At 36.7% G+C, this 23,750-nt stretch overlaps 3 protein-coding genes across 12 annotated transcripts in view; 1 reads left to right on the plus strand and 2 right to left on the minus strand.

Moving 5' to 3' along the window:
* MTIF2 (mitochondrial translational initiation factor 2) overlaps positions 1-11,290 on the minus strand; it is a 26,673-nt gene extending 15,383 nt beyond the window's left edge. For 2 of the 6 annotated variants that reach the window (XM_019719663.2, XM_019719617.2), the window contains exon 1: positions 1,790-1,918. The gene's annotated coding sequence lies outside the window, so the exon portion shown is untranslated. Of the gene's footprint in view, positions 1-622; positions 1,244-1,317; positions 1,478-1,789; positions 1,919-10,856 lie in introns of those variants that run through there. The other 4 variants (XM_019719643.2, XM_019719625.2, XM_019719635.2 and 1 more) reach the window with 4 other exon arrangements.
* LOC109438917 (prolyl-tRNA synthetase associated domain-containing protein 1) lies at positions 11,174-14,444 on the plus strand. Its single transcript, XM_074333912.1, has 2 exons — positions 11,174-11,629; positions 12,670-14,444. The coding sequence occupies exons 1-2, from the start codon at positions 11,174-11,176 to the stop codon at positions 13,102-13,104; spliced, it is 891 nt and encodes a 296-aa protein (XP_074190013.1). The 3' UTR covers positions 13,105-14,444.
* Positions 14,445-15,346: 902 nt separating this feature from the next.
* The window catches only part of CCDC88A (coiled-coil domain containing 88A), a 117,110-nt gene continuing 108,706 nt past the window's right edge, over positions 15,347-23,750 (minus strand). For 4 of the 5 annotated variants that reach the window (XM_019719705.2, XM_019719694.2, XM_019719699.2 and 1 more), the window contains 4 exons: positions 23,283-23,551; positions 22,628-23,090; positions 18,832-18,931; positions 15,347-18,308 (listed from right to left, as the gene is read on the minus strand). In XM_019719705.2, coding sequence (XP_019575264.2) covers positions 18,867-18,931; positions 22,628-23,090; positions 23,283-23,551 — 797 coding nt within the window. In that variant the 3' untranslated portion in view covers positions 15,347-18,308; positions 18,832-18,866. Of the gene's footprint in view, positions 18,309-18,831; positions 18,932-18,996; positions 23,091-23,282; positions 23,552-23,750 lie in introns of those variants that run through there. The other variant, XM_074331998.1, reaches the window with a different exon arrangement.

Here is a 23,750-nt window from a genome sequence, read left to right on the forward strand (position 1 = left end):
TAGTTATCTACTACATGCAAAGCAGTATGCTAGTTAAAACAATGAATAAAACTGGGTTCCTGCCCTGAAAGAGCTCACAATCTAGTCAGAGACTTGGGATTCCATACTAACTGCTCTCTAGATATTACGTTTTATTATTGTTAATGGCCCTACTATGTTAGAACTGAAATACAAGAACAAACTTATAAAGGGTTCTTTTTTCACTATTGAAACATCAACTAACCAAATCACAATAGAGTGATTTTTCTAAAATGCAAATTTGAACTCATTAACTCTCCCTAAACACCCACCAGTGGCCCCCCATTAATCACCAGTTTAATGTACAACTTCAAAACATGATATATAAGGCCTCATTATCTGACCTCTGTTAACTTCTCACTTCTCTTACACTCTTACAGTCCCCTCATTTCTTCTACCTCCCAAGCTTTTATTTTGACCCACCTGTAATTTCCAATGGTTTGTCATCTAATTTTTAAAACTGTATAAGCTCCCTCTACTTGGAATTGTCTTTCAACCTTTAACATTTTCCCAACTTCTCATCACCCCCACCCCATAAAAAAAGATGCTTTAGAGCGGGAAAAAGGCACCCAATAAATAACTATTAAATATGCCTTTTGAATACCTTTCTTGGAATGAAAGAAGAGTTTATTGAGCGAATACTGAGAAAGAACTCAACAGTGTTGTTCAGAACTCAGTAGTATAGTTCTTTTCCTCCTGAGTCTTCTATTTCATTGTGCTCTCAAGGCTGCATTGTTACAACTTTGCTTTTTCAGTTTTTAAGGGAAGGAGCAACAAAAATAATGTAAGAAATACATGTTTTCTTTTCAGCAAGCATTTCCTGAGCACCAGCTTTCAGGTAGTGCGTTTGAGGTGGTTGATGCAAAGTTTAATAAGCCCAAGTCCTTTCCTTCAGAGGTCACTGTCTTTAAAGTGTACCAATACAATTCTCAGGCACAATACCTCAAAAATGGCACATTTTTAAAAATCTTATTTAGGTACATGTCCGTGGACTAAGAAGTAAAGAGTACTCAGAAAGCACAGGGTTCCTTAGGAATTTTTTTTTTTATGAGTCTAAAACTAGAATTGACAGTCAAAGATTAATAGAGAGGGAGGACAGGCCCCACATAGAGATTAAGCAAATCACAGATATGTAATTGAGGAAGGAATTAGAAAAACACATTGGGGGCAATGATCCAAATGTCAAAACTTTAAGGAACCTTACTTGCTACTTATTCCAAGCCCCTCATTTTACAGAAAAGGAAAATGCGAGTCCAGAGGTCTTAAAAAAAAAAAAAAAAAGCTTCTCCAATGTCATACCACTAGTGAATTACAGTCATCAGGACTAATACCAAGGCTCTGTGACTCCCAAATCGGTATTCTTTCGCCACTAGGATACTCATGCAATCTGAAAACGGATGCTGGAAATACGTAGTTGCATTGGTGTCTGAATGTAAGAGTTGGAAGCCTTGGAAATTATCTGAAAGGTAAGAAGTCATTGTAGAACAAGTACGATCCGGGCTGGCTTCGCCTCGAACCCCAGCCCAGAAAGCCTTGGGCACCGGTGAGGCTGGAACGTGGGGGCCGCACCTGCCGCGGCGCCGGGAGAGCAAGCCAGCCCGCTGCTTCTGGCTGCATAACCGCTTTCATATGCCTAAAAATGGTACACGCAAGGAATACATGCATTATGGAAAAGCTTCCGAAAGCGCAGTATTTATGGTTTGTGCCACTGACACTTTAGGCCAAACAATATACGCCTCCCGGGACGACCCGGCTAAGGGACCCCACTCACTTAGCTCCTACATAACGCCCGGAGCGTCTGGAGTCTGAGACCGACAGAAGATCACCTCTGCGCCCGGGAGAACCGACAGTCGGTCAGTCCGTCTCCGAAATGATCCCCACCGGGCTTCCGGTGCCGCCGGAAGCGGTTCTCCCCGGAAGTTGGAAGTCCGAATTCGTTCTAGTCGCTGCGGCCGGCAGGTTTAGGGCTGTGTGAGGTCCCTCTGGTGGCCACGTAGCCGCGGTTGGGGTGGAGGGCTAGTTCAATCTGCAGCCTCTCCCTGGGGGCAGCCGCGCAGGTCCCTTACTTTTCTAGAAGTAAATTACTGCTATCCTGGGGCTGTAAGTGGCTTCGGGTGTCTACCCTCGAGGGAAAGTTAAACGGGGAAATGTGGGAAACATGATACGTCCTTACAAGACATGCCTAATGAGAAGGGAAAACACAAGGCAACGTGGCGGTAGAACCAGTTAGTGCTGGGCAAGGAGCGCTTTCTCTTTCAAAAGTCGCCTCGTGTAAGTAGCATTTGAAGTAGTAAAGCCAGAGTGCGTTCCAATCCCAGCTCATTCCCAGTTGTGTATACGTGGGGACGTTAGGTAAACCCTCTGTGCCTCAGTTCTGCAATATGGTAATGATAGTGGCTACTTCATAGACTAGGTTTGTAAGAGCACCTGGTTCATTCTGAGTTTGATGTGACTATGACAGCCTCCTCCCAAAGCATTTCGGCACCTTGACTGGACCTGTCTGGCTCATCCCCTTAACCACAACCACCTCCACTTCTCGAGAGTGTAACTATTGTTTATATCTGTTCTCAAGGACTCACACTACCCAAGGCTAATGACATGGTTATAAGTTTCTTACCCAAAAGCATACTTACGTGTTATCTCCCTCCCGTGATCTGACCTCCTAACTTACGCTGCCTCCTCTTTATTGTCTCCCCAGTGCCTACCACAAAGGTGTGCAATCAGTATTCCTGAATGATCAAATGGAAACCTCTGTCCTGGAAATCTTTTTTATGAATCTAACACCCACACACTTGAAAACTATTGAAGTTCATTCCAATAGTGTAGTTTTACTTAATCACAAACACCCACTGAAGTACAATTTCTGCAAGAATTTGTTCTTTGCTCTCTTATTTACCTTGCCAAGCAGTTGAGAAACAAGCAGAAAGTTGGTTGGTAGAACATCCAAGTAGTGGTCCTATCTTTCCGCAATATTAAAGTGAAAATAACTGATACTTTTCTAATCATGAAGACAATGCAGGCTAATACAGAAAATTGAAGCAATGCATCAAAATACAGAAAGAAAGGGCTAAAAAAAAAAGGATAAGGGCAATTAAAGGAACAGAGGAGCAAACCTGAAAAAGCCCCCAATGGCCAAAGATGGAAATATTTGAGTAACAAAATAACATAGTGTCAAATAAGTATACATCTGTACATACTAATACAAATGATTGAATAAAGTGGGAGAAAAGAAAAATCCTTCCTATAGAAGAATTCCATATAATATATGAATGAACTTCTAGGAGATAATACTTAATTCCCCTCTCCTTGAGTGTGGGCTGGGCTTAGTGACTTGCTTCCAAAGAATAGAGCTTGGAAAGGGGAAAATAGTAACTTCACAGCAGAGAATGCCGGCAAACCAACTAATCAAGGTGAATATCACCAGTGAAGTCATGTTGATATCATGTACCTCCTGAAATGCTGTTATGAGGAACAGTCCATCTCTTCCCAGAAGAGATCCTTCCCAGAAGCCTATAACCCTGCTATATGGGAAAACATCAGACAGCCCAGATTGAAGAGCATTCTACAAAAATACCTGAGCAGGACTCCTTAAAAATGTCAAGGTCATGAAAAGCAATAAAAGACTGAAACTATCACAGATCAGAAGAGACTAAGGAGGCATGATGACCAAATACAATGCGGTAGCATGGATAGAATCCTGGAACAGAAAACACATTAGTGGAAAAACTGGTGAAATGTGTATGAAATCTGTAGTTTAGTTAATTGTAATCCCCCAGTGTTAATATCTTAATTTTCACAAATGTATTATCATTAATATAACATGTTTACAGAGGAAACTGGGTGAAGGACACTTGGGAACTCTCCACTATCTTTGCAACTTTTCTGTAATCTAAATTTATTCCAAAATTAAAAGTTTATTTTTTAAAAGAGAAAGTGAATCAAACTCTAAATCCCACATATCCTGAGATAACCACTTTTATTATTTTAGTGAACATCATTCCATTTATCTCTATGTATAAATACATGTACATGTACAATTTTATATAAATTAAATTCATACTATAAATGCTGCTTTTTATCTTTACTACTTAACCACCAATAATATATCACACTGCCATCTTCTTGGTGAGACCCATTTCTCAGAACTATGAAATGATAGGTCATCACACATTCAATGAGCAAACTTGAATCCAAACAACAGTCTGAATGGCTGAATGAATGAAGAGAGAAGCAGATGTATTACAGCTTCCCTAGCAAATGGCATGAACTTTTGTTAATTCTGCCTTTCAACTTACCCCCTTTACCAACTTTTTCTTGCCTTTCAAGTTCTTGGCTGAGAGCTCCCTGAAGGGGCTAGGTCACTTTAATATCTAGACCAACTATAATTCTTGGTGATAATTAGGGATAAACTGCTTTCTTCAAGAAGAGCAAGGGATGAATTTCTGCCCTGTGCACTTTGGCACAACAATATTAGAAGGAGCTATAGTCACCTCACTGGGCTTGTTCTAGGAAGAGGAAATCACAATGAACAAAAGAACTAAGTATCTTCCAAAGCAAAGCCGATCAAGGCTGTAATAAGGCAGTTCAATATTACAAGATTGAAATCTGTTTTGTTTTGTCTCAACTGCCATATGTTGGCTCCACAAAATAAAGCAAGAAACCCTTAATATATTATAAATTGCTAGAGAAATAGTGCCAGGATTTTTAAAACTAGAAAATATTTGAGAACCTGAATCATGGCAATCTAAAATTATCAGTAATGGTAATAATCATAACTATCTTTTTTTTACTGCCAATTATATACTAGTCACATAAATATTTTACTGTACTTAATATTTTATACAGCAGTGGTTCTTGGCACATTAGCAGGTTTGAGGCCCACTGACAATTCAGTTTTCCTTGATGTTGATTTAACAAACACTCCCATATTACATTTTGGTAAGGTCAATTATTTTAAATGTGTGGCTTTGGGGGAAATTACTAAACCTTAATAATAACATAAATGATAGCTATCATTCATTTGATGTACTAAGAATGAGGCATTGTTCTTAATGCTTTATAGTCATCATCAGATTGAATGCTGTAAAACAATGTCTTATTTTTGTACATCAGTTTTAACAAACCAAAGGGATTGCTTATCATTGGGAAAGATGAGTAACTTGCCCAGGTCACATCCTTAGTGATGGGTGAGAACGACCTAAATTCATGTCTTTTTTATTCTGAGGCTGTTTCTTAACCACTTCCATATTTGAAGAAGTGGAATGAAAGATCTTTAGGGTCTCAACCAGCTTTGAGATTTTACCTTATGGACATAGGAATATTAGCATTTTTTAGCTTAAATTAGATATCAACCTGTACTCCATGATATATGGTAAATCTTTGTGTTTCCATTAGTATTGCAGCTTCCATTAAAGTAACAATTATCTTTATGTAAAACAATAAGAGTAACAACTTTGTATAGTACTTATGGAAAGCATTACATTAATCTCAAGGAACCTCTAATAAAAGCTACACTAATACTCATTAAAGATATCTGAATTGGATTTTGATCAGCAATGAGATAGTTGTGTCTTTACCACTGACATCCAAATAACACAAAGCTTTTTTTGTGTGGTTCCTCTTTAGTCTTATCAAGTTATATTCCACTGATTTCTTCTTACACAATTACATCTCTTAAAAAATGTTTTTTTTTATTATAAAATGTTTGGTTTCATTTTTCCAGCTTTATTGCGGTGTAATTGACAAAATTATAAGATATTTAAACTGTAGAATGTGATTTGATATACGTATACATTTGTGAAAAGATTCGCCCTGAGTTAACATATCCATCATCTCACATACTTACCTTTCTTTTTTTTGGTGAGAACATTTAAGTTCTACTTTCTTAGCAGATTTCAATTACACAATACAGTTTTATCAACTATAGTCACCATGTTATACATTAGACCTTCAGACCTCATTCATCTTATAACTGAAAGTTTGTACTCTTACCAACCTACATTCCTTATTCCTACATTCTCGTCCCATCTCCTCCACTAACTAGTATTAAGACTTTGCATAAGACACTTAACCTTTCTAGTTAATATCTTTATTACAAAATTAAGGTTAAACTCAGAGTATTATTTTTGAAAAGTTAAAAAATATGACTATTAAATAAATATTAAATGAGCATATGTCTAAAGATATATTTAATTCATTGATGAGGGAACCAGCAGGATGGTAAGCCTCATTCAAAGAGAACTAGGAAGTGCCAAGTATTTACAGTGGCTAAAATAATGAATGCTTGCTAATTGCTAATCAATATACAAAATTTTATAAGACTTAATAAGCAATTTAATAAGATTGCTAACAAATATACAAAATTTGTTAATATCCTGCAGCACAATAAAGCTGTAAGTGTTGGGGTTATCTTTTCTATGAGACAAAAATCAGGATAATCCCTTTGCCTATTTCCAAATTTTTGGATAGTTTTTCTTAACAGAACTAAGAGTCCTTTGAGATTTAATTTTCTCTTTTAGGAACCAGCACCAAAAATGTAATGCCATGAAGAATTCCAACCCCAGTACACCACACATTCATTGATTAAGGTTATTCTAATTAGGATTATCAATTGCCATTTTAAACCACCCAGACTAATTGAAAGGCTAACTATAGTTTTCTGATATTTATTGCTTCAAGGAAAGCTTTATAAAGGATGTATCTCATCTTACACCAAAATTAAGTAGTTAATTCAATAATAAATATGTATTAAGAACCCATAATGTACCAATCACAGAGAAATAAAATAGATGAAGACTCTTATCCTCATGGAGATTATATTCTTGTGGTGGGAAATTTCATATGGATTAAATATTTGATAAAAAAATTAGAAGATAATGTAAATGATATCATTTCTAAACTTAGGTGGGGAAAACCTTTCTAGTCATAATTCCAAAACCAGACAACATAGGGAAAAAACTGTTAGATTATCCCAGTGGTTCCCAAATTTAAGTTGGCATCAGAATCCCCTGGAGGGCTGGTTAAAGCACAGACGCTGGCCCACTGCCCAGAGTTTCTGATTCCATAGGTGTGAGAAAGGGCTTTGAGAATTTGTTTCTAACAAAGTGATGACAATGACGTTGGTTTGGGGACAACACTTTGAGAACCTGGACTAGACTACATAAATATTGTGTCTGTACTGTCAAGATATTAAAAACAAAATTAAAAGAAAAGCTACAACTAGGAAAGCATTCATAATATATGATCAATTAAGGGTGTAAATTGGGAACATTTCCTCCCTACTGCTTTTCTGTGGAAGGCGCTCATTTCATGCAATTTTGAGCCTTTCTTCTGCCCCATTCAGATTCTGAGGACATGGATTTGGTTACTAAATTTGAGACTAATTGAGCATACCTCAACTCAACTTTCTTTCCCTCAGGAACAGAGCAGACAAAAATCCCTGCATTCCCCTGCACTTTTCCTTACATTCTAGTGGAGAAGCTTGTATTTTAGCTTTAAGGTATTAAGTTGGTATTTAACGTGTATGGATATATCATCCTCCGTCAGTAAACCTAAGTGATATTGGTATTTTTTCATAAATCTTAAAAACAATGCAAAAGCATGTTTGCTTATATAATAGCCTTGACTCTGGGAATCATATAATTGCTAATTAAGATGTGGAAAAGACAATGTTCTCATACTGTAAATTGATGAAACCATTCTGGAGGGCAATTGGCAATAGCTATCAAACGTATAAACTGTGTAACTTTGCAGACTGGAAATTTATTCTAAGCAATAAATGAAATAATTATGCAAAGATATACAGATATAGAAAAGTAGATATTTATCATAGCTTTATGTACAATATGAAAATATTGGAAATTATTTACATGTAAGACTTTTTACTTAAGTCTTACCCTATTTGTAAAACAACTTGGTAACCTGCATTTATCACTCCTCTCCTGGAATCATGAGATTTCATATTCAAGTTCTGTGACCAAATATCTAGTTCCTCAAGTTCATACTGATAATTTGAACTTAATGTTTCATTGTTGTTTCCAATGTAAATCTGATACTGTGTTTGCTTTGAGGACAAAGCCAAGGATAGTATTTCTTTTGTATCTAATACAATGTTGACATATATGTGTGATAAATAAATATTGCATTGAACCTGGGTTAGGGTAGTTTTCTTTAACAGTAACATGAGGTTCTTTTTACCATAGACAGATTTAGATGCATTTTATGATAAAAATCTTTGATTGGAAGGCTAGCTTGGAGCAGAATACTTGGTCATTCAACCACAGGTAGACTAAAAATTAAGAGAATATTTGTCTAGACCAGGGGGAAAAATAATAGTAGTTTGGGCTAGGGTGATGGAGGTGGTGAGAAGAGAAAGGATTTGAGAAACTGAACTGTTATGGATTAGCTATGGGATAGCAGGGTGGTAGTGGGAAGTGAGGGGGTCATGTGGTGGGGAGGATTCATGTCTTATATAACTGATGGATGACAGTTCAATTCCAAAGGGAATTCTAGGTCAGAACACCCCGTTGCCTAGATAATGTGCTGGATGCCACTGCCGATTTTTCCTCTTTTTGTAGCTGTTATGGAGATCCCACACTTTGTTAATGTTTTCCTACTTTTGGACATAATTTGCATTTCTTAGTTACAGTCAGATTCCAATTCTTCTTTCCCCAGTTTACTCTCAGGTCATCATGACTAGATTTGGATATTCAAATATTTGAATATTTGAAAGTCTTCCAATATTTAAGGATGATAATTTGGGATATGCCTTATCTTCAAATGGGTGATCTTTGCTATTCTATTGCTTTCTAATTTCATTTGCTAGATATACCTAATGAAAAAAGTACCTAATGAATGACACCACACTTTACATGCCAAAGTAAAATTTAAATTAATTGAGTGTTCTTAAGACAATACAAAAGAAAATATTGAATATTTATCTATTGCCAGATGTTAGCTTTCTAAACTTAGATCAGTATAACTTAAAAGGATAGAATGACATTTAGTTACACAAAAATTAGTAACTTCTGTTGATAAAACCAGACTTTAAAAAACATATCTCCTCAAATGGGAAAAATGAAAAATATTTGGCTATACGACAAAAGGCACATAACTTGATTATATAAAGAGCTCATACAAATAAATGTGAAATCCATTAACATTCATTTCGTAGTTAAATGAGCCAAGACATGAACAAAGCTAATTCACCAATGGGGAATAATAAACATGGAAAAAATGTTCCGAGTGACCCTTTACCCCTTGTCTATGTTTTCTAAACACTCTGCAATGTGGTATGTTTGCTTTTGTTGTTGACCTGAAGTTAGGTGGCCATGTGTAGTACCTGTTGTTGGTTCTATAATCAGAAATCAAAGAATTGGATGGAGTGTTTGAAGGGAAATATAGCTTAACAGTCTTAAGAGGTGGGTTAAATTTTATAATTGTTCTATGGCCTTGGATAGAAATTGTTCTATGGCTGGGTGAAATTGTGAAGTTGGCCCTGATTTCCTCCTCTTTCACAACTTCCTCCCCTGTCATGCCGGAAAAGACGACTCAGATACTTTGCTGTGTCTTCCTTCTCCAGGTCTTCCATTTGTATCGCAGAAATAACCTAAATTCATTCACACTAGAGTCAAATGTCCCTAGGAATATCTACATTTTATCTGGGACTTGAGGCTTAATCAAATTCATAAATGAAACCCAAACGTGAAATTTCAGGCCTCATACAAGAAGTGATGGTTTTGCAAGATAGCAAAAAACAGCCCCACCAGGGTAGGCAAAGGACTTCTAAAAAAGATGAGTCCTGGTTTTCACATCTAATTGTTTGTAGATGAATAATAACAAAAACTAACTTTCAGAAAAGGTAAAACGTAAAATTATAATTTATAAATTTAAAGTTGAGAAGGCCTAAAAGTATAGGGATTTTGACCCCCCGCTCCCCCCCCCGCCCCCTCCCCTCTTCCCCGTTGGTTTACAACCTCAGGGAGTGTGTAGAGCACCCCTGGAAGCTATTAGAATGAGTTTGTGTGAGCAAGAGTGACTCCATATTGAATGAGCAAGAGTAACTCCGTTTTGGACATGCACAGAGAAGTTAGCAGACAACGTCCAGGGAGCTGCCCGGTTGCCCTGGTAATTGGGTGTAACCAGCTATACTCCTAAGGTCTGCTATTGAAGGTAAGTGGATGTCAGTGTCGCTGGCTGGCTGCCCTGATAAGGTGATGTCCAGAAGGCACACAAAACTGCCTAAGAACTGAGTACTTTTGCAGCTCAGATAGCTGGTCTCCACTGAGAGGTGACCATGCTGCCACTCTACTCCAAGCACCCTCCACCCCGCTGTGCTCCACTAGGGCCGAACCTCTGCTGGACCGACCTGCCAGACCAGCCACCCTTCCTCGCCCCACCAGTACTCTGATTGACTTTGGGACTGGTTCATTACTCTATTTTACCCAATTATTGTATTACTCTGTGCGCTTTACTGTTTGGTGTATTGATGATTGATGCTTCACTGTTTCGTGTATTGATGATTGATGTTTGAGTAAAGAGCATATTGAAAGGCATTTAAGATCTTACATGCTCTGTTCTTCCTTTGTTTCACGGCTACGGCAGAGACCTCAGTCAGCGCCAGGTAGATCCTGGGGGTCTGAGAGTCTCTCGGTGGGTTAGACCCCTGACTTGCAGGAAGAGACTGCAGCACGGACTGTGAGCCTAGCAGTCGCTCGTGACATTGAGTTTCCCTGATGAAATCCAAAACTGGTTCCTCTACACAGAGGAAAAGCAGAAACCCGAAGAGGCAGGTCATTCCAGATTGGTAGGTGACAGGTTTAATTAGCAAGGGAACTTACCTAGGCGGATGCAAGATGACACCTCCATCCAGATTCTTGAAGAGTATACTATATAGAGGCCTTAACAATGTTCTGTCACCTATACTGTTCAGATGGTCTCAGTAACACATTACTCTGTCAAGGCTGCTTCCTCCAGGTGGCTCCCAGTACCGACACAGTGCGAGAAATGTAGTTCCAAGTACAAGGAAAGCGGTGAGGAGCCTGATTGCCTTCTTCAGCTCACGGGTCTACCGGAGGTCAGGTACTCTGCATGACCTCCTGCAACATTCCCTAAATTGAACGATGTTGCCAGCTCTGGTTCTACTTTAATGGCAGATATGCGGGACCCAGGAACCAGAGACGGGGTTAGGGAAGGCTACGAGAATGAATGCGGCGCCCTCCTGTGGGGCACCCGGTTAGGAACCCCGCAGGTCCTGCAAGGTCGTCTCCGCGGACGACTTTCGGAGACGCGCAAGGAGAGGCCCGCGAAAACAGCGCCGCCACCTGCGGAAAGTACCGGCACTGCACTTCCGGCGGCGGTCTTAGTCCCTCCAGGCACTTCCGTCTCAGGAAGCCAGGCACTTCCTTCTCGTGTCTCCCGCGGCCACGACAGCGGTATGGCAGGCTCCAAGTTGCGCGCGGAGCTTGAGCAGCGGCTCGGCGCACTCGCCATCCGCACGGAGGTCGTGGAGCACCCGGAGGTGAGGCGCTCCCGCCGGGACAGCCCGGCCGAAAGCGGTGGGCTCCGCTGCAGCGTCTGGTGGGCGAGGCTGCGAAAACCATCTGTCCCAGGGGTAATGTGCCGCAGAAACGTCCGTTCTAGGGCATTCCCCGGGGTCCAGAGTACGAAAGGGACCCGACAGACATATCGAAGGGTTCTCCATTTGGAATTATGATGTTATTGTGAGGAAACTTACGTTTTCCTCTTGGAGTGGTTTTAACACATTTCACGTTGAGAACTACTGCAACTTACTGAGAAGTTGTGCATCTTAAAGTGATGTCGGATGTTCATTAGTGTGTCCACTTTATGTGTAGATGAAATAAGTTACCAAGCAGTAAACCGTCTCTGCAGTGGCTACGATGTATTAGGTATCACATGAATACAGCAGGATACCAAGGTTAAAGAGTTTGGAGTTTGTAACATGATTTAATGTATTGATGTGAAGATTTATTTGCAGTTATTCCACAGAACCAATGTGTAACTTGCGTGTTGCAGGGACACAAAGTTTTTATCCAAGACTTGAGTAACAGCTAATGATAATAGCTAACTATGGCGATCTTCAAAGGGTAGAGAAATACATTAAAAGTCAGTCTTACTCGACTTCACAAATTTAACATCAAAGCTATCATTTTTCTCCGACTTCCTTCCCTCCCATAGAGTCTACACACTCTTCCCCCTTGTGCATATTGCCAGCTTTTCTGATGTTCTCTTAGTCCATGGTCTCATTCCCTGCCCTCTTACCCTCATTGTGGCTATATATTTGTAGATTGGAGGTTGTCACCTGATCTGGATGTAACGGAATGCTAAGGAATAGGAGTCTGGGCTGCTATAAACTTTCAGTACTAAAAGTTTAAAGAAAAAGCATTTTAGGAATGTGAGGGCTTGGCCCACCACTGGAATAGAAACCTGAGCTAAGAAACTGAGTCCCAATATGAGGAAGTGAGATGGCTTGTAAATATTTGGTAATGGGTGTCTCTCTGCCAGTGAAACCCAGGGCATTACTTCTTAACCTTGCTGTTTTCACCTAGCAAGCAAAATACGTGTAACTGTATATGTGTGCAGTGTGTGTATACGTGCATATTAGTTTTAAACTTATCATGTGATATTTTACAGGTGTTTACAGTTGAAGAAATGATGCCTCATATCCAACATTTGAAAGGAGCACATAGTAAGAACTTATTTCTTAAAGACAAGAAGAAAAAAGGCTACTGGTTGGTGACAGTTCTTCATGATAGACAAATTAACTTAAATGATCTTGCCAAGCAGTTAGGTGTTGGCAGTGGAAATCTGCGGTTTGCTGATGAAACAGCCATGCTGGAAAAATTGAAAGTTGGCCAAGGCTGTGCCACACCCTTGGCACTCTTCTGTGATGATGGAGATGTAAAATTTGTTCTGGATTCTGCTTTTTTGCAAGGTGGACATGAAAAGGTGTACTTTCATCCAATGACCAATACTGCAACCATGGGATTGAGCCCTGAAGACTTCCTTACATTTGTGAAGAAGACAGGACATGATCCCATAATACTAAACTTTGATAAAAACAACTAATTGGGCTAATATTTAGAATACATTTATTTCTGAAAGCTGTTTTTCTTACTTGTAATTTGTAAAAAGCATTTAAAATAAGAATATTTAGGACCTTGATTTGGTGATTAGCTAAATCATTTTAGGAGGAATAATTCATCTTAAGCTGTTTTTAAAAAGATGTATTAAGGTAATATCAGCTCAGATCCTACCCTCCATGACCCATTACAGGAATGCTTTCAAAAATTAAGAATAAGTTAACATCAAAACTAAGTTTAGTTAGGGGTTGCCAGATGGCTCAGTTGGTTAGAGTGCAAACTCTTAACAACAAGGTTGCTGGTTCAATTCCCATATGGGATGGTGGGCTGCGCCCCCTGCAGCTAAGATTGAAACAGTGACTGGACTTGGAGCTGAGCTGCGCCCTCCACAACTAGACTGAAGGACGACTTGGAGCTGATGGGTCCTGGAGAAACACACTGTTCCCCAATATTCCCCAATAAAACCAAAACAAAACAAAAACTAAGGTTAGTTTACCAAGATTAACTATCTTACATCTTCATTAGGGTGTTACTGTACTTGAAAAAAACAAGTGGCAAAACAGCATATATAAAATCATGCATTAGACTGTACGTATAGGGAAAAAATCAAAAGGAATATATTAAATTGTTGATAGTAGTTATCTTTGGGGAATGAGGATTAAGGAATAACTCCCCAGCAAGAAAATTAAATATGGGGCAAGGGCTAAAACCTTACATTACTGGGTGTTTGTTTTTAAACCGTTGATTTTTTTTTCCAGTGAAAATATAAGCTAATTAAATTTTTATAAAGTTCTATTCTTAGATAATTTTAATTTAGAAAAACAAAGTAGCGATGGAAAATGTAATCATTATACTAATGAAATTACATTTTAAAACTCAGTAATACACAGGCCATAAGGATTGGTTTAGAAATGTGAACATGAATTAAGTTATGTATTAAATTTTACTCATCCCCTTTCATTTATGGCATGTGAGAAATATAAGATCCCAAGATTATGTATTGTCAGTTGTCACATAGAAGCTAGTTCAAAAATAGAGAAAAATGGACATTTTTTTCACTTAAATTCAAACAAAACCCTTCATCAGTTGAGGGCCTGGTGCAGACAAGACTACAAAAATAGCCTACAGGTCTTGTCATGAAAATTGTCATGTTTTCCTCTAGTATAATCAAATGGGAGTCATAAGATAACCATTATTTTCCTAAGTTTGATCACTCAAAAACTAATTCCCATCTGGTAGAGATACTGTACTTAATTTATACCAATTTATGTTACTACGGCAAAATCAAAGTAAAAACTTGTCATTTATTGATTATATATATATATATGTGTGTGTGTGTATGTTTAGAAACTACAAGTCTACTCATGGCAGAATTTTTATAAAACAGAACGGATTTAAGTGGATTAAGACATTCTATAAATGATAACCTTATTCTGAGTTGCCATGTTAGTTTTTAACCTACGCTGTACTATATCTCTAAATTTTAGGTTGCTTCGCCTATAAAATGAAGGTTTAATGAATAGAATCAAAGACATTGAGGACCTTAGATAACTGGTCTAACTGCCCTTCCCCCCTTTTGGTGGAAGTAGACCCGAAAGACTGACCTGCCCAAGGACACAAGGCTGGTTGCCATTCTGCCTCTAAAGGCTATAGGTGAAAAAGAGATACTGATTTGCTCAATCTATTTATGTATTTAAACCTATTTTAGAATTGACAGAACTGATAGGCTCTCTCCTGAAACCTCCAATACACAACTCAAAGTGATTAGGACAATCATCCAAACAAGGTTATGTGTTATGTCTGAAAATAGGTTTTCCTAGGCAAAGGAAAAGGAAAGAATAATACTTGGCTAAATTTTGTAATTTTTAAATGATTACTAACCACTTGTTATAAAAATCACCTGTTTTATTTTTATATCAGTTTGATAAGTGAATGTTAAACCAACCTGATTAAAAAAATGAAAAATAATGAATGCTTTTAAAAAGATAAACCAAACGATGGTGTCTTTTGTTATAAATTGGATTTCTGTGGCTGATACTAGGTATTGCCAAGTAATAAACATTTTGCTATTCAACTCCATCAATAGCATTACTTTTAAAGGAAATGTTACAGCTTTTATATTATTTGATTTGGTATTTAATAACAGTTATAAGTACAATAGCAAACATTGAAAGAGAACCCTTAGTAGAAAAGAAAAAGACAATTTAAAATCAGGTTTCGTTAAAGGGTGTTGTAAGTGCAACTTTATCCATAAGCATTCCTTTTAAGGCATTTTCATTGTCCAAATATTTCAACATGTACATCAAGGTTTATATTATAAAATGGGCTCCTTTTGTATTCATTCAAGGCTTAAAGAAAAAATACATCTCAGGATTAAGTGTAGCAGAAAAGAAAAACAAATTCACCACTTTTCTCATAAGTAACTTAAAATACAAAAGTCTTTTAGCATACATTACTCCTCACTGTAATTCCAGATTTGGTACAATATCCTTTTCACTTTCTGACATACACTGTTAAGAAAGTACAGGCTGTAATATTTCATTTGTGAGGTGGCTGCAATTTTGTAATACGCACAGTGATTTTTAAAATAGGCTGTTACTATGCATTGCATGAAAGGTGCTACATACAAACCTTTGATACTCTTTGGTAACCACCAGTTCAAAAACTTGGACCAAACATTTCCACATGGCCAGATCTGAAGCACTTATTGGAGCTCTGGACCGAAGCTCTTACCCTGTATATTGAATTCTTCAGTTTTCTAGGGGGGGTTAGGTGTAGATTCACAATAGAGACAAATAATGAAAAGCATGTCAGGCCCCAGTCTGAAAAGTGGCCCCGGTTACTTTCTAGTGGCCATACTGTTTTGTTTGGCAGAAGTAGTTTAAGGGAAAAGTGACTTCCTACTAAGTTTGCTTCTGATGGTACCTTTTGGAGAAAGTGAAATATTTATGTGGTTATTATCTAGTCCTTTTCTTGCAATGGTATGAAAAAGGTGATGAATATATTCCCACTTTTGCAGTTTCAGGTGTTCCCTTGGTTGTCTCTAACTGGGCTTTCTCAGGGTAAGCCTACTCAGATTTAGTACTTTATAGGCTGCTCTTAAGCATTTTCTACTTGAAGCAATAATGCGCTGCTTAAGTTAGCAGATTCCTTGTTTTAGGATATTAGTGTCCTGGAGAGGCCAAGCTGTGATATTCACCTCCATTGGGCCACCTCCTACTCATTAAATGTCAACTTTCAGTAACTGTCCTGGGATGTGTCCTAGTTGTGCAAATTAGAAGCTAGTTAATACAAATGTAAGTTACCCACTTTTAGCTAAAACATAATTTCTATATTTACTTTACTTTCCACTTACCACCTAAAAATGAATTTACATTTTTTTACATGTAAATGTCCCTACACTGCCACAATGCCCATTATCAATTTGATATTTGAATCTAGGGAGTCATGATGGAGAAAGATTTTTTCCAAGTCTAGAGAACAGATTTTAAATATGTCTTCTGTGCAATATTTGTATTTTAGTAAGAATCCTTTGTATTTACATTACATAGCACCTTTGATCCAAGAGTTTAAAAGTGATTTAACTTTACAGCATTATTTGGTGGCAAAATCTAGTTAATGGTGGCATTAAGTTGGTAAGTCCAAGTTCGTTAACTTCCACTTTAATTTCTGGTCAACTATACGTTCTGTCTTTAATGGTTTTTCTGAAAGTAGACTATGAACACAACACTGCTACTGGCCTACCACAAAACTGTGTGTGGTGTGTGTGTGTGTGTGTGTGTGTGTGTGTGAGAGAGAGAGAGAGAGAGAGAGAGAGAGCAGAAGAGACACATATCTCATGGGAGCTAGGTTAGTGATGAAACACATAGTTCATAAACCACACACTGTGGAATATGGAATTACTCCAAAAAGATTTTTACAGGTGGTAATGAGAGCCTAAGAAGTACACTGTTAAAATAAAAAAGTCAGTATCTTTCTCATTTCAAACTTTAAGATTATTTTGATATTTATGTTAAATAATGAATTTGCATTAAGAGGTATCAATGCATTTTTGGATTTCATAAGAAAATAAAACTGTGATATAAAATTGGAACTACAAAAAAATTGATGTTTCCCTGGGTTAACTAAATCTACTTTTTTTGTGCTTCTTTTAAATGTTACAGATAACAAATGCATACAAATGTTTCAAAAGTACCAATAATAGTTACCAACTTTAATGTAATATTATAAAGGACAAAAACAGAAAAATTCTTCTTAATAAGTGATAACCTTAATAATAAGTGAGTTCCTGGCAAAATGTAGATCACAGTAAATTATTTACATTATTTTTGCCATAAGAAAACTTCTTAAGCAACAGTTAGCTCTCAAGTTAAAAAAAAACAAACACAAGTATATAACCTAATACTAAAGAAGGGAAATGAGTCAAAATACAACAGCTTTATCTTGGGAATGCCATTTGCTGGAAAATCACCTTATTAAAAAAAAGTTTCAGAAAACCTCTTAACTTGGATCCACATGTGAATGCTTAGTGTTGCTTAATGGGGAATATGGAAAGATTAATATTACTGAAAATTTTTTGTAACTCCTATCATGGATTTTTCAGATTTATCTAATAAACTGAATTTCTTTTGCAGTGCATCAAAATAATTGGCTTAAAAAAAAAAAAAAAAAAGAATACCAACACATGCAGTCTGCTAACCAAATAAGGCTCTGGCATGCCAAAACAATGTTCTCTGTATCTTGATATATAATACATTCCACAACATACTACAGCATTTAATTTAGATTTATACAACTAAATATAAATGTCTAGATTTTGGCTAATACTTAGCAGAAGCATTAAGCAAACATGGATAAATTCATAAACAAATGATAGAAGTAGATGTTTCTTGGAGTACTCCTTGAAACTTTAAAACACTTGGTCCTTAGTGGGAGAAGATCCTTTATTCAGTAGATCTTAAAAGTACAATGTATAGAGTAAGTCCTAAAACCTAAAAATTTTGGCAGTTGACTCCAGTAGTGCTCCTTGATTCAAGGAAGGAATGAAGGTTTGTCTTTCTTGCCTGCTTTAGTCACACAGGATTGTATAAAGTCTCCTTAAAGATTTTTAAAAATGATTTCTATAGTTGGGTGTCTTGTTACTTCAGAAATAAAGGCTTCATACTGAGAAACTGAAGGACACTTTTCTCTCTGTATTTAGTTAAAAGGTAGAAAGAAGAAAGAAAATATAAGAAAAGCTTGAAGATGCAAGACATAAAATACAGAACAGCTACTGTTAAGAACAGCATGCACCGGATATTTCTATAGGAATGAGGGTGACAGGAAGAGACATGTCTTCTTTGAGTGGCCTTTCATAAGAAAGGCATTTAGTTTATCTTCCTCAATTATCAAGAACATTGTGGAAAAGTCATATTCCTACCAAAAAAAAAAAAAAAAGACTTCAAACGAAAAAAGTTCCTAAAACATTATTCAATACTAAAATCAAATTTAAATTGAGGGAAAAAAAGGAAAGTAATTTTTAAAGGTTTGTTTCCTGTCTGACAGGCAAAAACTTATGGCAATCAAATAATCTTGCTTTACTAGTAAGTAGGACAGAAGTCATGAATTAAGCAAGCAATATTTACATCTGTTAATGCAATATGCACTTGTTCTTAACGCGGTTAGTTTGTATAAATGAGACTAATCTCATTTACATTTTAAGCAAGAAACTCACCACTTGGCCCACATGTCATGTAGTGGGTAATAGAATTAGGGGCTTTGTTGCTCCCTAGACCTGCTTTTTGAATTTCTGTTTTCTTGTACTTTGTCCACATCTGCAGGAAAAAAGCATTTCATGTTATTTAATCAAAGGTTAAACATAATACAATTCATGAAGATAAGAAACTAAAAAGCTCTCATTGAGTAGGGCAAGGGGAGGGGATCTAACCTAATACACCTCTCATTACTTAAAGACTGATTTGTTTATATTTTAAAAGCTATCCATAGCGGTGGCCAGTTAGGGAAGTAGTTAGAGCATGGTGCCAATAACACCATGGTTGCCCGTTTGATCCCGGCGTGGGCTACTGTGAGCAGCACCCTCCTTAAAAAAACAACAAAAAAAAAAACCAAAAGAAACAAACTTACAAAAGCTATAAATAATATGCCTTCTTAGAGTCAGATAGGCTTACTTATTATGTTTATTATGTGACCATTTAGTAAATAAACATAATAGTTGGTAAAGTAAAAAATAATCTTGCATGCAGTGGCAGAAACATCCACAATGAAATACTTGTACTATTTACTTAGAAAACCTGGGCTTGAGGCATATTGCATAGGCAAATAATACACCTAATTACACGGTCATAGCTAAAATTGCTTTGGTCAAAGGGACCCAAGGCTTAACAGTGTAAGTTTACAATGTCACACAAATAATAAGGGTATAATTTCTAGAAACCTAGGCCAGGAATATGAAAGCTATTCAGTTTCATCAAAATTAGGGTACTGAATCTCCATATAGTTTTTCAAGTAATCCTTTGTGAAGCCATAGGGTATTTATGGAGCTATCTTAAAAGAGGAAAAAAGTACAGCTGTTCAATTGAGTCAGAGTTGCTTCACTTTTATCTTAAATTTTTTTTTAATTGGGGGCATCTTTGTAAGATTTCATTTATAGAAACTATTATGTTGATACTTTAAAGTTTGGGAAACACTGTCTCAATATGATTTCCAAGAGTCTTACCACTGCTAAAAATTTGATTTTAAGTGCTATGAAGAAACATATGTAAGAAACTAGTGTTTTGGGGGAGGTTTTATGACTCCACAGCTGGTGACAGTTTCTAGAGGAAGTCTAGTTTGTATTCTCAATTATCAAGACTCATGGACATGGTATGTATCTTAAATGCACAGTGTGTATGTTCTTTTTTGAAAACATGCTGTGTATATAATTATAGCCATTTGGGTTGCAAATAGTTTCCTGTCAGTGTAATTTTGTAACATAATCAAACAGTTTTTAGTATAATAGCACATGATTTCCCAATGTATTTTGCATAAATTCAGTATTTTAAATTTAAAGTGTATGGTTAGATTTTGATACTTAAAAAGCTGTAATAGTTGTGAAATTCAACTTGACTCAAGGTGGAAAAGAAATAACAATAATTATTACATATGCATGATATACTCGTGTGGCCTCATCTAATCTCTCCTATATTTACCATTAAGTTTTATTACTAGGTTATGAAAAAAAAGGGGACACCAAAAACATTGAAATGTTACGACTGACTGTGAAGCAAATGACAAAAAAAAGATTGATGTATTCACATAGCAAATACATTAGGTGGTACTAAAAAATATGAAAATTTTCTGATTGCGTTCATTTGACTATCTCCTCTAGCACTATTTTTCGTAATAGCTAGTTATGACAAAAGACGTATGGTCAAGATATAAATGGAAGGCGCCTAGCCCCTGAATGATCTCGTGTAAGTACAAGAGGATGGCTTAATTTACAAAGGATACAAATTTCACTAAGTAAAGATTTTCCATAGATTGTTTTCTTTGGCCCAATTAACAGCAATAATTAATATAACAACACATAGTACATAATAATTTCCTCCCCCCTGTAGAAAATTACATTCCAAAGCATTCCTTCCAGATGCCAGGCTGTTATTATCAGTAATATTTAGGCTGAATCAAAATGGCAAAAACATTCCAGAGACAAAGATATACTCCTCCAGGAGTAAGTGAATCAGAGTTATAAGTTTTTTGTTTTATTTTATTCTGGGAGATAGAGATTCAGGTTTAGCTGATTATGTTTTAAAAGTGCTATGACCACAGAAAGATAATTTTAAAGTTTATGACACTGGAGTCAAAGTTAGCAAATATTTCTCTATCTTATATGGTTATTTTTTAGCTAAGAGTTTGTATTTATTCTTTGTTCTAAAATTTGTCCTACTAAAAACATACCTGTTTGCTTAAATGGTTACAAATCCTAATATTATTTTAGCACAATGTACTCATTTTAGAAAATTCTGTTTTAAGGTCAGACATACATAATTTAATAATTATAGAATTATAGAAATAACCATCTTCCCCACTTTGTAAACTTGCTACCCTTTTGAACAAAAGTCAGAATGCAAATTTCCAACACATTGAGTATGCTTGGTTTATTTCTCTTTGACTCTATATAAAAAAATAACTGGAAAAACTACTGTTAACTGATTCCAAGTAAAAAAGTAAACTTGATAGAAGTCGAAGAAAAGTGCAAAGAAAAAACAGAATTAATACAAATGCTCCTAGTCAGTGCATAAGTCATATTTAAACTTGATGGGGTTTTTAAAAGAATTACACTAAATTTGTGAGTATTAACAATGTTTTAAATCTGAACAATTTTATAAATATGGGCAGTAGTTAATATTTACTACATAGAATATTGAGTTATTAACTATTTCTTTGAAAATAAAATAGGACGAAGGCACAATTAACTGGCAAAAGAAAATGACACCTTTTTACATATTTTCCTATTCATGTGCAATATGAAGTACACATTCTGGGGGAAAAAAGAAAGGAGTGAGAAGAGAGGAAGGAGGGAATGAAAGGGAAGCGCAAGGGAGGAACAGAAAAAGTGAGCATTCTCTTTTGGAAGCAACAAAGTAAATATGACTTGGAAATGCTTTCTTGGTAATTAAAGCATGCAACTATTTTAACACGCTTCTAAAACAATCTCTTAACAGGCGACAGGGAATATGAAAGAGGAACATGTATTGTTAAGGTTTTTGAAGTCATGCAGAAAATGTACAATGCAATTAATATTTCATGCAGACTTTGGTGTGGTTACACATTCACATTTATATACAAGCCATCATGTACAGCCAAACACTAAGCCACAATTTAAAAATAAAAACATGAACCTAGACAAATGATACTTTTCAATAGTGGCTCTTAAAATCAGATTAGAGAAGCACAGGGCATATCAAATGACATCAGTGTTATACTGCGTAGTTTTGATCATACACAACCATATTCATACCAAACAGTTTGATTATCCTCAGAAACCAACAATGCAGCTTCTGTGTCATCAGGATAGAGGCATGCAGGAGTGATCAGATTATTGCTATCTACAGAAGACTGTGGGTTACTGTTGCTAGGGTTCTGATTATCAGAAAACTGCTCATTATCTTTCTGTGCAGCTTTGTCCAAAGAGGCAGACGCCTGGTCAGTTACTCTGGTGACTGGCCTGGGAGGTAACCCACTTATGTTACTAACTAACTCTGTGTTCAGGGATAAAAATGGCTGAGATGGATGAGCCACAGTAAATGACTCAATGCTATCTTTAGCTGATATTCCAAATGCATCATTCGGCATACTAATAGTGGCCAAAGTCTGGTTTAGAAAATGTGACCTTTCTCTTGTTGAGTTTCTAGCCTGGACATATAGAGACTCAGGCTTATCTGTAGCTAACTCATTTTGTGCACGAGCACCTACAGCATGTATTGGGCTGTGAAATGTATGAGAGGACCACTGGTGTAAACAGTACTCACTAGATGCTGCAGTGATGTCGCTATCAGCAGTAGCTGGTGACGAATCAACTGACATAGGCAGTCTACTGTCCTTGGTCAAAAAATCATGGATGCTTGTCCTCCGAGTAGTTCCTTCGGCAGTAGAGATTACACTGCTTGCACGAGGTAAAGTGGCGTAAGGATTACTGTCTTTTGATTGTCGTGACAAAGAAGTTTCTTTTACTAATTTTATCTTTCCTTGAGTGCTTGGTACAGGTTTTCCTGGAGAACTAATGAAGTAGGTATCTTCAGTCTTTCGAGTACCAGGTCTCACAAATTGTTCAGGCTTAGTTGTCCGTCTGTCATAGTAGTCTCCTGGTGTTTTTCCACTTACTGACCTGGCCAGACCACAGCTAATTGGTTGATTTTTCCCCAAAAAATCAGAAGACACAGACAAACTTTTCATTACTTCATCTAAAAGATTATCTTGACTTGAGGACTTTATCTGTTAAGAAAAAAAAAATCAAAGCAGATTAGTAAGTAGCAGCCATGCTTTTTACTTTGATACATTAGACCGTATGACACAAAATTGCTAGTATCTCTAAATACTCCTTAAACAAAAAAAAAGCTCTAAAGTTCAATCATAGAAATTTAATTTGTAATGTCCATCTAAATTAAGGTCACCTGTAAAACTAACCTGTATTGAGGTAAGCTTGTTGCTTTCTTCCAAAAACTGCTGTAGAGTAACAACTTCACTGCCAGGGGAACTAGTTTTGATCTTGTGATGTGCTCGACTCTCTAGTGTATCAGGCATTTTGTGCTGGAGCACTGGACTTGATCTGGTTTGTCTTCTCAAGTATTGGATTGGACTGCTACCACTGCTGGACCAAGCCTCATGGTCATGAAGCAGGCTAAATTCTCCACTGCTATGGCTTTGTGGCCTGCTTTGGATATTAACTGCACCTGCTTTTGGAGTAAATGGGGCGTTCAAAGTTCAATAATAGAAATGAGATTAAAACTATACAAGTGATAACATTTGTTGACTGGATTCTTATGAAGAGCCAAACTAACTTTCAAGCTTTATTTAGAAATGCTCAGTAAACTATGTTAAACTTTCATCGGTCTAACAATTGCCTGCTTATTTTGTCTACCACACACTTCCTTA

This window comes from Rhinolophus sinicus, linkage group LG05 (genome assembly GCF_036562045.2).
Source record: "Rhinolophus sinicus isolate RSC01 linkage group LG05, ASM3656204v1, whole genome shotgun sequence".
NCBI classification, from domain to species: domain Eukaryota; kingdom Metazoa; phylum Chordata; class Mammalia; order Chiroptera; family Rhinolophidae; genus Rhinolophus; species Rhinolophus sinicus.